This window comes from Anopheles coustani, chromosome 3 (assembly GCF_943734705.1).
Source record: "Anopheles coustani chromosome 3, idAnoCousDA_361_x.2, whole genome shotgun sequence".
In the NCBI taxonomy this organism is placed as follows: domain Eukaryota; kingdom Metazoa; phylum Arthropoda; class Insecta; order Diptera; family Culicidae; genus Anopheles; species Anopheles coustani.
Genome location: NC_071288.1, coordinates 35,901,688 through 35,918,502, shown reverse-complemented (window position 1 = coordinate 35,918,502; position 16,815 = coordinate 35,901,688). Strand labels below are relative to the sequence as shown.

General features: G+C 47.9%; 1 protein-coding gene across 1 annotated transcript in view; it reads right to left on the bottom strand.

The window, feature by feature from the left end:
- LOC131260389 (homeobox protein homothorax) overlaps window positions 1-16,815 on the bottom strand; it is a 151,103-nt gene that overhangs the window by 114,847 nt on the left and 19,441 nt on the right. The window contains exons 3-4 of the mRNA XM_058262092.1: window positions 9,805-9,855; window positions 9,669-9,719 (exon numbers count right to left, since the gene is read on the bottom strand). Of these exons, the coding sequence (XP_058118075.1) occupies window positions 9,669-9,719; window positions 9,805-9,855 (102 nt within the window). The remainder of the gene's footprint in view (window positions 1-9,668; window positions 9,720-9,804; window positions 9,856-16,815) is intronic.

The following is a 16,815-nucleotide window of genomic DNA, read 5'->3' as shown; positions in this document are numbered from 1 at the left end:
TTCATGTTGACCAGCAATAAAACATTGGCAACATTTTTGTCATTCTTTTGGAAGGTTTTGTGTTTTTTTTTGTTAATCTTTTCGTTCGGTTTCGGGTTTACTTACTCGTTTTGTTTATGTTTCAATCGGTTTCGATGAGGGTAAAATTTATTTATCGCCCATTGTGGCCCAAAAACGGCCTTTTGGTTATGGGTTTCGCTGCATTCCGTTATCTGTTGAAGCTTCAGTGTTACATATCGCCACGGTTTATCGGGGTGGCGGCGGGAAGCTGATGTCATCGTTTGAATCGGTTGAAATTTGGTCATATTTCATTGCATGATTCATTGCCCATGCGATGGGCAAATGAAGCGAACAGGGAAAAAAAACCCGACGTCAAATGTTTCAAACGAAAGCATATCATCCCAAAAAAAAAAACAGCACGTTCGAGTATCCGACAGTAATTCATCGTGAGGTGGATACAAAAAGCCACGATATCTCTATATTGGATGGTTTAAAATCAGTTCCAAACAGGGAAAAAAGAACCATTCCAATCAATACCGCGCGGCCTTTTTTGTTCTCCGAACAAGTTTGATCATATTACGACGGATCGATTTTATTCAACGACAAACGTTGGTAAAAACCTTCTGTCAACTGACCTTATGGGATACTCGGGGGGTTTAATCCGGCTTGGTCGATGAATGTTTGGAAAAAGCTCATTCAAGGACTTAAGCCAACGTACCGAAACAACATTTAGTATAACCATGATCTTCTCGACTTTTCGTTGGTGCTCGGTGCTCGGTCTGTTCTGTGACCTTGTTTCTGAGTGTACGTGTACGTGTGTCTGAGAGAGGGCAGATTAAATCCACCCATCATCATCATCATCATGATCATCATCAAACACGTAAAGCCCTGGTAAGATGGGTTGGTTGTCCGCCAGCGCATAACATATTTCACTGGCATATTTGTCATCCGATGTTCCGGCGGCACAAGTTTACGTTCGGCAACTGTTTGGGTTCTGTCTGTTAATTTTTTTAGTTTTTTTTTTTTGGGTTTCTTAGTTGTTCGGAATTTAAATCCATCACCCCCGGAAAGGTGTCGAAGTGAGCAGGATAATTGTAGTTAATTTTAAGCGAACCGAAACGTCCTGCCCGAAACCCTCGAAGGCCCATAAATGGGCTCTGGCGTTGGCGAGCATTTAAGTTTTAATTCGGTTCGAAAAAAACATCAAGAGAAACAAAACTGATGACCAGAAGGCAAGGGGAAAACAAACAAACCCTCGGTCATCCGTTTCCGCTGCGCAGGACGATCGAATCTTGATCGTTTGGGCGATCGTTTCGTTCGATCGACTGACAGACAGCTTTTGTTGGGAATAAAAATAAATTGTCACCAATTCTCGGCCAGAAACGGTGAAGCATTTCGAATTTTCGAAGCATTTGACAAGTTTCTCACTTTCTGCAATGCTGGAGTTTGGAAGATTTCGGTTTTTTTATTACCTCCACCCGTTACTGCCGATGTTCTCGGCCGTCTTTATTTGTCATCATTTTATCTCGAACTCTTTCGCGTCGTCGTGTTCGCAATCTTCGGTACGGTGTGCGCTGATAGTGTTGATAGGTGCTGACGATAGTGTTGGTACAGATTTAAATTCCACTTCCGCGCCCGTTTTTGGGTGCGTCCCTCGGAGGCAAAAGTATTTCATTCAACGATTTTAAACGTTCGCCGGGATCGGCTCTTTCGATGATCAATGTTTTCCCCGTGTTTTTCTTTTTATTTCACTACGGATAAAAGCCCTTTTCGGCACGAAAAACAGTGCAGAATATTTTACGATCCTCTAAATTACGTCTGCACAAGATGATCGCGAATCGGAGCTCCTCTTTTTCTTCCCAACGAAGGTAACGAAACTCGAAATCGAATCGTATCCAATCGCATACGTAATGGATTTAGATCTTTCGTGACCACCGTGGGCTCGTCCTGCGTGGCAGTTCCTCCGGCACAGGCACAGAACATTCGGACGTGTGACCACCGTTCTAAAATATGCAACCCCGAAAGGAGTGTGTTCACACACACGCAAAATTACGAAATGGAAAAAAAAATCAACCGAAAACGTCCTCCCTCCTAACCCATTCGAGAGACGATAAACGGACGGACGGATGGAGCAGCAATAACAACAACAATGAGGCTGGAAGGAATCCTTTGCCGCACGAAATCTGCTCCTCGCACTCGGGACTGGGGAGACATAACAAGCGTTTCGAAGGGCAGGAGTCAATGAGTTTTGAGCGCGTTTTCGAGGCATTTTTTCGATGAACATTCCACGGCCTGGGTCCTTCGTCTTCCCTCCCCGCGAACCGTCTTGACCCGAGGGTCCGGGAGGTTTTTTTCGGGGGTTGGGGAGAGATATCAAAAGGAGGCAATAGGGGGAGAAGTTTAATCACCTTAGAAGGACAAAGGTGCGAAAGGAACCGAAAGGGATGGATGGGGCTGGATGGAGAATGCTGTGCCGGCGAAGAAACCGGATTGATTCTCCGAGACTTTCGGAATGGCTTAGCGGAGGCCAACAAATCCCCCACTCGAAGCGGAGAAGATAAGGAGCGATGGTTTTTCGGCTCGGGAAAGCGTTTTTGTGGGTTTCATTTTCAGGGTTTCACCAAAATATATTCGCCGAAAGGAGCGCGCGCGTGTGTGTGTGTGAGGAGAAACGATTTCTCGTTTTTCGGTTTGGTGTTTCTTCGGACGTAGAATGTAAATTCTCTCCGCAAGCGCAAGGATTGGGATGGTTCCGTTAAAGGATTTGTCTGCGCCATTTTAACACGCAGCTTTTTATCTTTGTACCCCCACTAGCAGAAGGTTGCGCTTGCTTGTATCGCCATCTCGTCGGTTAACGATTTGTGCAACGCACCTCACTGACAGCTCATTGAAGCTCCCCTTTAGAGATCTTTCCTCGCGGGAAATGTGAAAAGCCTACACAAACCCACGGGTGTCAGATGAGCGAAATAAACTTCAACGATAAATGAGAATCGCAGCAGCCGGCGCCCGTTGGCTACGGTGAACATCGAAGCAATCGACTTCAAAGACCAAACGACAAAACCTAACCTCAAACCCGCGTTCGGGGTTTCTGGAAGGAGGCAGCAAAAAACTGTCATCTCACGAGCCATAAAACCCTTTAACCTGCTCAACCGGAGCTGTCAAGTGGAGTTTTCCTAGGGGGTGAATTTCCATACCAGGTGAAAATGTTTAAAAAAAATGTTAGCCAATAGACTTTTCCCGGGCCGTCATCTTGCCTTCCACTGCGTCATGTTGCCGTTAGGAAGGGACGACACAGGTTATTGCGCTTGTCTGCCGGTGACAGATATGGAATCCCTGTGTGTGAGTGTATGGGATAGATTTTTGTGTTGTCCTCGGCCCTCGGACTCATTTTCCGGGCGTTGTTGGACAGATTTTTCCGGATGTTTTGTGGAGGTCATGGGATGGATGGTTTGAGTTTTTGTCCTTGGTTTGGATTTTGATCCCTCTTCCGGAACAACACAAGAGAACACAATCGAAGGGCGCTGAGTTTGGGGATGTTTTGTATTTCTGGTAGAGGGCAAGATAACCCAACAACAAGAACAGAAAAATACACAAAATAAAAAGTTCGAATGGCTCAACGTACTCTCAAATCGCACGAATCAGAAGTAGCGGCCAAAATGAAAACAAACTGTTAGCGTGGACCAAAAGCACCTCTCTCTGTTTATCTCTCTTTCTCTCACCCCACCTCCCCACTACACACACACATCTGAACACGCCGGGAAAGAAACCTGTTTTTCGACGTTAGAAAACCCGCGCCGCAGAACTAACGAGCGCCTCCTGGTCCGGTCGACGATCGAACCCGAAATGAAATAAATTATTCTTTCCCATTTTGTGCGCGTCCCCCCGGCCGGCTCGGGCTGGTCAACTTCCCCCAGCAGGCCACCCCCAGGCGGGGGGACATGATAGGCTTATGGAGGAGGCGCGCAAGAACCCCAAAAAAAAGCGCGTCCCCAACGTGCGTCCAAAGGTTCGAACCCGAACCGAGTTCGTGTAGTGTTTCATTGTGTGCTCGTGTCCGATTCTGTGGGACACCGCATCCCCCCACCCTCCCCTCCTGGGGCGGATTCTGTGCTTGTGCCTTCATCTCCGCAATATTTATATGCCATATTCCCTTTCCTTCCTGATAGCGGCGGTTCGACCCCATTCGCGGGGGTTCGCGGGGCGTCTCCACTGGTTGCGGCTTACGGTCGGGGTGTCGCTCTTCCGCGTTATTCTCGAGATACGAGATTCTCTGGCTGGCTTTTTGTGGCTATTCAAATGTACATTCGATATTCTTCCGCGAGCCGATGGACGCCGCTTTAGTTAAAACTTATTTCGCTTTTTTCGTGGCGGTTCGGACACCGCAGCCGGCGGGAGGACAAAAAACCCATTACGGATTTTCAATATTCGGGGCCTCGGTTTCGAATTTCAAACCCCGAATCGAATCCATATTTTATGTCCACCGTCGCATGGCACTGGGGCAGGGCAGGGTAGGCCTTCGCTTCCACTGGAGTCAGCTGTGTACGGTTGGCCAAAGGAAGATAATAATATTATAACACGGACAAAATAAAAAAAAGTCATAGTCCGAACCAATAACTCCATCCACCAATTTGCCCCGACGTGACGTCGCAGCATCACGAGGACTAAGAAGGAAATAAAGCTGCACGAACCTAGACGACAGACTCCACTCCGAGGGCATCTTATAGAAGTGTGTGCACACATCAAAACAATGCTTCTTGGCAGTCCTTGCTGGACTGAACAACGTAAAAACAAGTCTTCCAACCGGGAACAGCATCGCTTTGCTGGGCAAGAAAAGTTCCACAATAAATTGAGGAATTAAATGGTTCTCACCTATGAGTCAGAAATAAATGAAGCAAATGCGAGTCTACGAAAGGTGGACGAGGGAGGAGGAAGACGGGAAAATAATCCACTCCGGTCGCTTAGGGATGCTGGCAGCAACAAAAAAAGAGGTGCTAACATTGGCAAATTTATTTTTTAACTACAAGTCCTTCCACTTAAACTTCTTCCACTTCCACGTTGGCGTGTCGTCTTCGTTTGCCTTCTTTTATTCCTCCAGCAAAGGAAGCACAAAAGCTCGTTTTCAACACTCTCGACACTTGTGTGTCGCCCTTCCAATTCGCGCCCAATTAATTGTCCCCCCAGCGCATTCGCATCATGGGGGAATGGAAGGCTGGGACTACTAAACAACAGTCGAAGAAAGCCGACGGAACGAGCTCGCAAATAATGGAGCCGAGAGTAACGCAAAAATGTTACGCACCGCATCGAGAAGCGGTGAAGAGGTGGTGGGTGAGGGGGGAAGGGAGGAAAAAATAATGGAACGACAAGCCATGCGCAACCTGTGCGCCTTCGATAAAATAAGGATATGCGTGTCATATGTTCTCAATTTTTACGACATTCCTTGCGCCCGTGGAAGAACGGTGGGGGGGATGAGTGCAGGGAGGGCGGAGACAGGGGGGGGGGGGGGGGGTGTTCGTAGGGGACATGATGGTGATAATACCTGCACTCACCCAATAATGGATATGCCGAGGCCGTGCGGGACGCCATGTGTGTGCGTCATAAATTGGAAGATTTTATTGATCCCGGAGAGTCGCAGCATGTGCCGGGCAAGTTCGAAGGCATCGGCCCGGCCCGGTGTTCCAGTTCGGACCGGAGCCGGGAAAAGGCTCCGGATCAACGAAGCAACCTGAGCGAAGCTCTGGCCACCAGAAACGTCACGTTTTTGCCTCGGTGGTGTTTTAATCCAGTGTGCGAAGATAAAATACCGCCGCCAGCAAGGTGAAGGCAGGGGCGCACGGGGGTGGAGGAGAAGCGTTGCTACATATTTTTAACATTAGTAGACACCCACACCCACACTTCCCTCGTCCCCGATCACCCCCCGGGTTGCCCTTCAGATGGTGCACTTAATAGCCGGATGGATTGGGTGATAAAGCCAAACCGGGTGCCCGGGGGTGGGGACCGGCCTGGAAGCCCGCGATGATGGCGAGTTCTATGGGAAATAGATTGAAAAATGATTTCTCCATAGTTCGTGCTTCTTTTTCCAACCGTGGCGGGATTTTTCTCTCCTTCATTTTGCTACCATATTCTCGGTTGGTTATTCGTGCGAATATACGCTGCGCTCTAATCTACCCTTTTAGAGGAGAAGGACAAAGACGAGGCGAGGGGTTGAGGACCACGCGGGATGGACCATTCAACAAATTGCGTCGGTACATCAAAGTGCCATTTGCGGCCTGCGACGCCGACGACGGTCGAGAGAGCAACGACGACGGCGACGACGATGATGTTGATACTAATATTATTATTGCAATCAATCATCAGCTCAATCCAATCCGGCGATCCCGAATGACGGCCAACTGCTGACGACGACCACGACGACGATGCAATCGACGGCCGCTTGTCAAGGTGCCTCTAATCGCTCCGTTGACGGATAGGGATGGGTTGAAGGGAGCGAAAAGGAGGAAGAAGAAAATAGGGAAAGAAAACCGGGCAACTCCATCGCAAACAGCTGATGATCAACGGGTCCTGATAATGGCGTGCCGGAGACCTTCCTTATATTAATGCCCTCTGTGCGTTAATCTACAACCCCATAAGGCCTTAAGCCCTCGGGGGCAGGGGCTGATCCATCGATTCCACTATCCCAAATCACCTCCCTCCTTCCCGTCCTCACTTCAGTCTATTATTGATATTTATTTTCCTAAATAAAGAGTGATTGCAAACACCACTTGACCGATTCCCACAGACACACACACAAACACTCATTTAACCCACAACGGACTTTTATCGAACGGCCCAATTCGAGGGATTATTTGATTATTTTCGCACCCATCAACTCGCAACCGGATGGCGCCAGGCTATTGGATTGTAAGAATGCGTTGTCCATTTTGAACTGCGAAGGCGAAGTCGAGAGCGATTCTCTCCGAACAAGGGTTAACAACGGTGTTTTGCCTTGATGAATCTTTCACCTAAGATTCATTCAGATGGATTCATAAATCTTTAGGGATTCGATTCTTCAAATGTTGATGAATCTTTCGAAATCTCAATGAATCTGTCATGGATTTTTGACTAATCTGCATGATTCTTTCATAGGCGTGGATCATGCGAACAAAAAGAGCAGGTATTGCCTAGAACCATTTTTTGCTGACAAGTTTTCATCAGTTTATACATTTTTGGGATTCATGAATCTCTCATACACAGATTCGTGAATCTCTAAAACACGAAGAATCATTCACATTCATGAATCTGAACCTGAATTACCCAACTCTAGTTAACAACGAATTAGTATGGCTCATTTGCCACCGTTGAAGCATCCTTTGCATCCTCACTAATGACCCTCGGTTCCACGAAATGGTTCAAGAGTTCGATTGCTAACTAGAAACAGTTTCCTTCAATCGATAAGAAGCGCTTGACCTAACGTTTATCTCTAAGGGCCTGGAACTCGCACCTGTCAAACATTGGGGCGCATAAAAGTGTTCGTACCTTTGGAAAAAAACGCGGAAATGAAACAAAACTTCAACTGCCCCAAAACGCGTCGTTAGCGGGCGATCTGTCCGAACCGGGGAGAGAGCAACGGGCTGAACAATCTCTAGCTCAATCGCAACCATTTACGTTCGGCGCGTTCGGAAAGAAAGAAAGAAAAGTAAAACATACTGGAATAATTTACAACTCCATCCCATCCATCTCCCGCGAGTGCGAGTTGGGAGTACAAATTGGAGTTAAAGGAAAGCCCACCCCGCTGCTGCCCAAAAGGCAAACACAAAGGGACCCTAAATAGGGGGTGAACCACAAAAGGGAAGGGGTTTGCAGAGCCCCTCATCCGTACCCACACACATACACAATCGGGCGTAATTAAAATGATAATGAAATGTGTAACAGATTAGTGGCACGAATTTGTTGCAGTAAAATTAATTAACATTTTCATGACTAGAATTTCATTTCACCAATTTTCTATTCCGGTGCGTTTTATTATCGACTGCTGCCCGCTAGGAGAAGTTCCGCACCTCGCTTCGCCTCGCTGCCCAACGGTCAATAAACATGGATGGAAACCGAACGGTGGTCCCGGTTGTGTGTGCGAGTGCCGTTCTATTTTATTTTATACTACAGCACACCAATTCAGCAATGCCTTCTGCGTAACAGAAGTAGTTCCGTGGGTGCGCGAGAGCGTGCGCCCTTTGACGATGTCCCCCGCACACACACGGACACCCTCCTCCACCCACGGGGCTCTGGGAACGGACGAACGAATTGAAACAATAAAAAAGCCGCTCAAGTCGAACGCACGCCATGCACGAAGGCGCAACACCGGCGGCCACCGGAAATAAACATGGGATCGTTCTTTCACCTTTTTCCGCAACTTTTCGGTGGAAACTGTGTGCCCTCGCACAACCGGCCATCAGCGACCGAGGCCGGGCGGATTGGGCTTTGGGCGAGATCCCTTATCGCGCCTGCGAAAGGTCACGACGTCATTTTCCCCCTCCCTCAATTCCCACTGTCCAGCGGCGTTACAAGGATGAGCGCGCAAGAGGCCATCATGGCTACGGTTGACCCCGGAGAGCTGAAGGTCCCGTAGGGTTTTCGAAACAAACAGGTGAAGTTTAATGGTGCCCTGTTAGCACGCAATCGAACCCGGAGGAAAAGGATCACAATAATAAGTAAACGAAAGGCCCCGTTTAACAGTTTTAATGGTCTAGGTTGCACTATTGGGACGATCGATTAGACCCATTCCGTGATGGATCGGTGAGTTCGATGAGTGAGGAAGATTAAGTTCTCTGGGTTACATTTTTTGAGGGTTTAACTTTTTCAAATTTCTGTACCTTTTGCTCGACGTTCAACACACTATCAACACATTGTTATTCACCGAACACCGACGACGAAAAATGAACACGACGACAGCAAAGAAAACCCAAACAGTTGACGACTTGACTTGCAACCGAAATACCGAACATATTATGTTAACTACCGAAGCTTCGATCGCAACGAGCGCGATCAGATATATATATATGTGTGAGATTTGTTTTTTTATACGGTGTATTTTTCTTTTACTTCTTGAAATTCAATTACGAACTAAAACCTTTTCCGCAAGTTTGACAAAAATGAATTTAAAGGTGGGGGTAGAAAACACACCCAGCATCATTCAAAGTAGATTTGATAGTTTAACTGTAAAAAACAACAACAACGTTTACATAACAGGAGATCTTTCTTGCAACGTGCAACGTGCCGCGAGAGCTGTAAAGAACTGGCTCCCTTTGAGAGAAGATCACCGCGCAGAAACTCGCAGCGGGTTCGACAAAGGATTCGGTCGAACCGGCGCTACGCTGCCGACCACACAGGTCTCAAAGATGTCCAAAAGAAAAACATAGAATTCATAAAACATTCCACACACCGTCGTGGGACTGGGTTGACCAACCCCCCTCTCTGGGAAGGCCGGGCAGTGGGAAACTGAAAAACTGCACCATTGCGCTTCCACGACGGGGGAAGGAGGACGACAACGCGGCCCACGGTGGTGGATATGTTTTAATTATTTCTTGCATTTTCCTTCCACGAAGAAAACGGGGGGAAAAACGTTTGGAAGGTGCGATGCTCGCGATCGCGAAAACTCTTCAAAAGTACGTCTATACGATCGTTCGTGTTGTACTTACTTTTTCGAGCTCTAAAAGATGAAACCTTAGAACTTGAATTGCTTGCACCATCTGGAAAATGGAAAGGAAAACACAATGTTTAGTCGAATAATCGACAGCGCAGCATTTGTCGGGCAGATCGATAGCCGATACTTACAAGTGAGTCCACTTCGGGATCTGCTACGTAGTAGGGTTTTTCTTGCCGAATCTGTGAACGAAAAGACGAAGAAGAGAAAAAAAAACATGAGCATTCCATTGAGCAAACATTTGCGAACGATATCGGGGCGGTCTGAACACGAGATACTATACGAAGAAGGAGGGCTGGGGGGACACGCTATCAGTCTCGGGGCAATATCATCAAGGTGTGATTTTTGGTAGCTAAAACCGGGGCGTCGTATTTGCCCGATACGTCAAAAACGACGACGATAACGACGACAGCGAAGATGACAGCAGCACGCGAAGGAGACAACAGCTCACGGCGAGAGGAGCGAAAATAAAAAAAACGAGCGTCACCACAACCAGAACCTTGTTCCAAGGAAATCAACCGGTGGCCGCCCTGATGGTTCGTTTTTTTTTATGGCGCACCAGACTGTTGGATTTATGACCTCAATCTTCCCCGCATCTTCAGCGGGGCGGGCGGGATTCGTCGTAAAAGTCATGAGTCATAAAATTATCAGTGTACAGTGGCACTTTGGAACGGTACAGCACGATGATACGATGATTTGTGATTTTGTGGTGTTGCACCAGCATCGAGAGTGTCGTGTTGGGTTTTTTTTTTGTTTTCCTCTCTTTGTTTTTTTCCTTCTTGTTTTCCTTTTGCCATTTTTTGGTCCCAAATTTGGTGGAGTCATTGAACGGCTGACCTAGGACGCTCGCGCGCGCACACAACATAACTGGATCGGTTGTTTTCGGCTGTTAAGGGGACAAACCTGGCCACCTTAATGACATCCAATTTGCCGGCGGAAAAACAAACAGAGTTTTCCTTTCACTCGCAAGCAGCCCCGAGCAGCGAAAGGAAGCGCGGATGCGGATGCGGCTTGATGTTGATCATTAATTTTATCCAACGACGAGCGACGGGGATTTGTATCCCCGGTCCGCTCATGTTGCTCTTAATCACGATTTACGGTAAATGCGAAAAAAAACACAGGAAACCCAGTCCGTCTGGCAGCCCGGGAGCTAGACTTTAAGATCGGAAAATCGATGCTTAAAGAGCGTACCTCCAATGGGCCCTTTTTCCAACCGGTGTTAGTTGGAGGGGGAGGGGTCTTTAAATGATAAAAAGTGTCATTTGTTTTGATAAAAAGTTTCCTTCCAGCGTTAGATTGAGAGCGGGAAATAAGGAAGTTCCGGGCAAAAAGTTACTCAAAGTGCCATAACAAACGGAACGACTTGATTAGAATTGAATCCGACTCGACTTCTTTCGATTCGATTCGAAGGCGGGCAAAATGGATCTCACTCTCGGAAAAGAAAGCACAGAAAATGTGCTCTGATTTCCTCCTTTCAAGTTGCAACAGCTCCGCTTCTTGGTTGAAAAGGAAAAACCACAAAACGATCGCCTTTAAAGTGACGAGGTGGTTTTCCCGACCGGAAGTTCAGTGATAGAACACAGGTGATTACGGACCGGAAGGATGGGCCTGGCCTGCTAATGGTCATTTGGTTGCAATCGAAACAGTACATTTCCACCACCACTGCCCGCCCGTCGATGACACTTGAGAGAAAAGCCATTGCCATTCCGCAGCGTTTAAATAATCGAACAGTATGTCCGAGGGCCGAGAGAAATATGCTCTCCTTGTTTCCGGGGCGAAGGTTTTCTTCGACTGGTCGTTTTTATTTTTCCTTTCCCCATCGGAAAAGGGAAACGGTTTGCAGACAGCACCAAATTTAGATACTTCGTACCAGTGCCCCCGGAACGACCGTATCGGCCGGTACTCATCAACTCACCGTTAAACAACCCATGGCAACGATGTACCAAAACCCAAAATGGCTCCTCCGGCTGGGGGTCCGGGGAAAGAGGTGAGGGGGGAGGAAAACTAACGGACTAGAATATTATTTCACAGTTCAACTACCGCAAGCTTCCCCCGTGGAATCGTGCAATTGTCGGGATGGTTTTGCTCCACATTTTCCTTAGCCGTTTTCCGGAGAAAAGGAAAAAGAAACGTGTAGCAGGCATTCGAATTGGGAGTTTGTTTGTGACGATACCAACAGAAGGCAACGGAAGGAGTTTTGCGAGCAGTGCGTATCTGCTCCCATTTCGGCCCATTACAATCCTATTCCTTCCGGAAAAAAAGACTACCTTTTGGAGGGGAAAACTTCCCCTCGGGCGGGTTGAGTCTTGGAAAAATAACCTCGAAAGGGGGTTCGAAATGGAAACACACTTTGGAAACGTTACGCAAACCCGCAAAGCCCACCAACGTTGCCATTTCTTTTGGGCCCGGTGTTTTTGAAGGAAAAGCTGGGCTGTGGCGGGAGGGAAAATGGGCAGCACAAGAAGTGACAGTTCTGTTTTGCGTTTTTTTTTTGCACCATTTTCCTCCTCCCGGAACGGAAACACGAAATGGGGCCGTTACGACAGAAGGAAAACACATCCGGGGGCGTCCCGAGGTGAACCGAGGGAATGTTTTTCGGGAAAACAACTCTCTTCAAGAGTTTCACGGAACTAACCAGCCTGTTCTTGGAGCTGGAAAATTTGGGCAAAAAACACTGGGAAAACCTCCCCCGAACAACCAATGGCTGATAAGGAATGTGTGCTCTTGAAGACATCCCCCTCCCCGGAGGGCGTTACACCGAGGGGAAAACGAAGGAAGTGGAGGATTTGTTCCGACGTGCATGGTCTCGGAGGTGGACCGGAACTGGAAGAAAAGCCGACAAACGACTCGACGCACCGGAAAATGTCACCCTCCCCCTCGGGTGAATTGGTGGTCCTTGGAAGTTGGTTGTACTTTCTTTGTCAATGCCTTCTAGTATTTCCTCCTCCATGGTTGGTTCATTTTTCCCGACCGAACGTTTTTTCCTCCACAAGTCAAGGGCCACCCAATCGGACACGGAACGATCCACATCCGCATCCGAATGTCTATTATAGACCGCAGCAGCACATTCCCAGCAGGACTCCATCTCCAAAGGAAAACCCGGAGAAGGAGAGAAAAAAAAACCATCTTGCGCCCGGTAAGACGCCCGGTGATCCCCGGGCACGTAATAATGCACGGGTCAGTGAGCCGGGATTGGAATTGGCAATGGCGAAATGCCGTTTTGCTACAAATTGAAGGTAAATTGACATTTCGGGTTTCGGGAAGAAACGCACCGTGCGTGCCGGGAAATTCGAAGGGACGCAGCGTTTTTCGTTCGCCCGGAGCGGACGGAAGGAAAACGGAAGCCAAACACCGAACAATTCACGACTATTTTATTTCATAACTTCATTCCCTCACCGCGCCCCTCCCACACAAGCAACCCGATCCCCCGAAATGGAACGGATTTACGTTGCATTACGTTGGGATTAGTCGAGGTGGAAAATGCGAAACATATCCCATCGCCAGCGAAGGGGACTCGGCTTATGCGAGACTATTTCGGCGAAAAACCCCCAGTCGAGGTGGATGTGTGTGTGCCACTGGCCATTAGGCTGGCAATGGGTTTTACGGGGTTCGTCCAACCGCAGCACCGGAGGATCTGTTTCCCCTGCTCTCTGGAGGAACAAATCCTAAGGATCTTATCCTTCCACCAATGGCCCGACCGCAACCGAAGCACTTGCCAAAAGAAGTGTTTCTTTTCGAAGTAGCAGACGAAGAAAAGACGTCCCTTCTTCCCTTCCTACCTTCCGTCCACCCAAGGAACCATTCAACCGTAATAAGAAAGGTAAAAAATGTGGAGGAAAAAATGAAATATCATCATCCCGCGGGATGAAGGCATTCCTAATGGATTTTTCCGCAGGCGCGCGCGCTTGCGTTCGCATTTGTGCACCCCGTGCGTGCGACGGTTTTCCGTCCCGTTTTGCGGGGCCAATAAATTTATGGCTTTATATTTCGCACACACACAGACCTATAAAAAATAATAAAAATAAAATAACGGCAGTCGGCGTAAGTACGGAAAGTTGCTAAAGTTGCAAAAATGGGCCTGTCGCTTAAGATTTTGCAGTATCTGAAGAGGGGAAAAGCGGAGAAAATTTCTAAATTCAATTTTAGTTCCATCTATTTTGCTGTAAAACATGTAGGAAAGTGGATTTTGGTGTATAGAACTTAGACTTCTTCTGTTCTAAAATTGTTGAAACAGTATACACACAATTTTTGAGATTTTAACTCCAGCTCGAGAACTTGATTCCATTTACCCTAAACTCCGAAACTACAATTTAGATTCGTTCTGGACGGTATTAGAACAGAGGAAAAGCGGGGAAAACTTCTAAATTCAATTTTAGTTCCATATATTTTGCTGTAGAACATGCAGGAAAGTGGATTTTGATATAGTCTTCTGCTGTTCTAAAATTTTTGGAACAGTATACACACAATTCTTGAGATTTTAACTCCATCTCGAGAACTTAATTCCATTTTCCCCAAAACTCCGGAACTGCAATTTAGATTCGTTCTTCGTCGTGTGGAAAATTGTTTGGCGTGAAGATACTCGACCCAAACCGAATGGTATCTCTCCAATTACAAACGGACATAATTATTCGTCGCCCAATGCTCGGTACTTCCGATACGAATGCGGTTTTTGCGTGCCGAACGAATCGAACCCGCGCTCCAAAGGACATAATTAAGGAACACTTTAACCATCCGGTTGATACCATCAAAATAGAACGTCGGTAAGTCGGTCGAGCCGGCTAAAGGCGACGTGTGTGAATGTCATTCGTTGCAGTTGAGTCATGGCTGGAGTCGTCTCGTTCCGTGACTTGTAGTGATTCTCGGCGGCACTTTGAACGTTCCCCCCCTCTTCTCCTAAGCCAACCGGACACGTTCCAGCAATTCCGAGACAATTACTCACCTAAAACGCTCGTCTTCGGCAGGAACCGGTACCCACCTAAGCCGATCGACTTAACGACAGCGCACTATTACACGCTCGACTTAGGAACCCCGGTGCCGGTGCCCGAAGACCCGATTAGTGGAAGCCATCGCCGCGCCACGGGTTCCGGGGTGTTAAAACTTGTTGAAACGCGGGCAGGATAAGACATAAATTACCCGCACCCCGGAACCGAACCGATCGGTGTCCGGTTCGTATCCTTGGAGAAAGGACGATAAAGACGTGCGGTTCCACAAAAACGAGGATGATCTCATCAGCGACTCATTCGTCGGAATGAACGCGTTTCTGAATGGGTTTCTGTTTTACATAAATTATGAGCATTTATATTGCACCGAGGCGACGAACGGAACGGTGGCGGACGGGTCGGTGGCCCCCTTCGGCACATGTTATTAAAATGTGTCATTACGAGAACCCACTGACCGAACGGGGAATGATGGGAATGCCCGGTTGGACGCCCGAAACGCCGGGCCAAAGAAAGGGCAAGAATAAGTTTGTTGTTTTCTGGAGGCCGGACTCGCTGATGAGATAATTCCCGCAGAACGAGCGAAGCCTCCCGAAGATGAAGGGCGCTCAGAAATGGTAATTACTAATTACTGGCCTCCGTCCGTATCGCTTTTCTGCACCCTTCCGAAGTTCTCCTGCGTCGTGCCCTATCCCACCGAACTCCCAAAAGCGGAAAGAAAACGGATAATCAACTCCACCTTCGCCTCCATTAATCGAACCCCACAAAATTTGGGATCCTTGTGCGAGCCGAAGACTTCGGACTGCTTAAGTCAACACCACAAAAACCAACGGAATCGGGTGGCGAAGGAGGACGCGTGCAGCCAACCGGAAGTAACATATCTTTCACCTCCGCCCCCGACAACGAAACATCGCCAAAAACCTCTCCGTCTCGGGCTCCGTTCAAATCCAATAACTTCTAATCTCCTTCCCTCACTCCCCTTGCATCCCTGATTCCTGGCCGGGTGAAGAAAAGCCGTACAATTAAACAATCTTCATTCGGGAAAAGTGGGGGGAGAAAAAACCCGCGTCTACTCTTGGCGCCACCCGGTTTTGTCGATGAGATTGTTACACCGAACGCGGGGAGGGTAAAGGGGTTGGTGGTCAAATTTATGATCAAAACAATAATCAAATCGTTTCGAGATAGGCATAATAAAATATTCCTTTTCCCAATTCCCAGCCCTCCTGCTCCTCCTTCTAAACAATTCTTCTCGTCCACAGCCTGCTCGCTGCCGATCTCCGGATCTCGAAATGGATCGCGCGAATCGAATCGAAAGAGAGAACAACATTGACCACCACCCTGATGGGGGAGGGTTGGGTAACCGGTGTGGTTTGGCAGGTTGAAGATGGCGCCTCGGTTCCGCGCGTATGGATGTAAGTGAGGGCTCATAAATTATCGTTCGGGTCTCGGGCCACCAAAGCCACCGTTTGTGTTTGCGAGCGCGAGTGCAGACTGCATTAAAACATGCACCGGAAAAAAAGGATAAATAAAAACCCTACACACACACACACACACACACATGGAAGAACCAAAATAAACATTCCATCATCAAAAAGGGCATCCTGGGCATGTTGCTCGCTGCCTGTCCCGCTCTCACGCCCGCTGTTTGTGTGTGCATATAGTTGTAAATAGTTGTTGTTTGTAGATCGAGTATTGATTGCAGATTTTTTCCCTCCTTTCCATTTTTTTTTATCCATTGCTCGCCGTCGCCGACTTCTGAAGGGCGGTGGGCGGCGGGGAAAAGAATCGGGAAAAAGGTCGGACACTTACCAACCCTCTCACCTCCCACCCCTCCTCCGAAAAAAAACCGGTCACCATCACCCAGCGCGAGAAGAAGATCGCCGTTGTTGGCGATTGCATAAATTTCCAAACAAATTCCCGTCATACTTTCACGCCTTTTTATGATGCACGTCGTATGTTGTGGTCGTTGTTGTTGTTGTTTCTGGTTGATTTTTCTTTTTTTTTCCCCGTGTTCGGGTGCTTTGGTTTGGAGGAGCGTGTTCTTGCGCCCGCTTTGTTTTTACGACTTGCGGCCAATTTGGAGATTTATTCGTCGGATGTCTGTTTTGCTGACTCTCGCTCTCTGCGGTTTGTTTGTTTATCTTTGTGCCAGCGCGGGGGTGTGGGCCGCCGGAGGGTTTGCCTGGTAGTCTGGAGTCGCCTTCG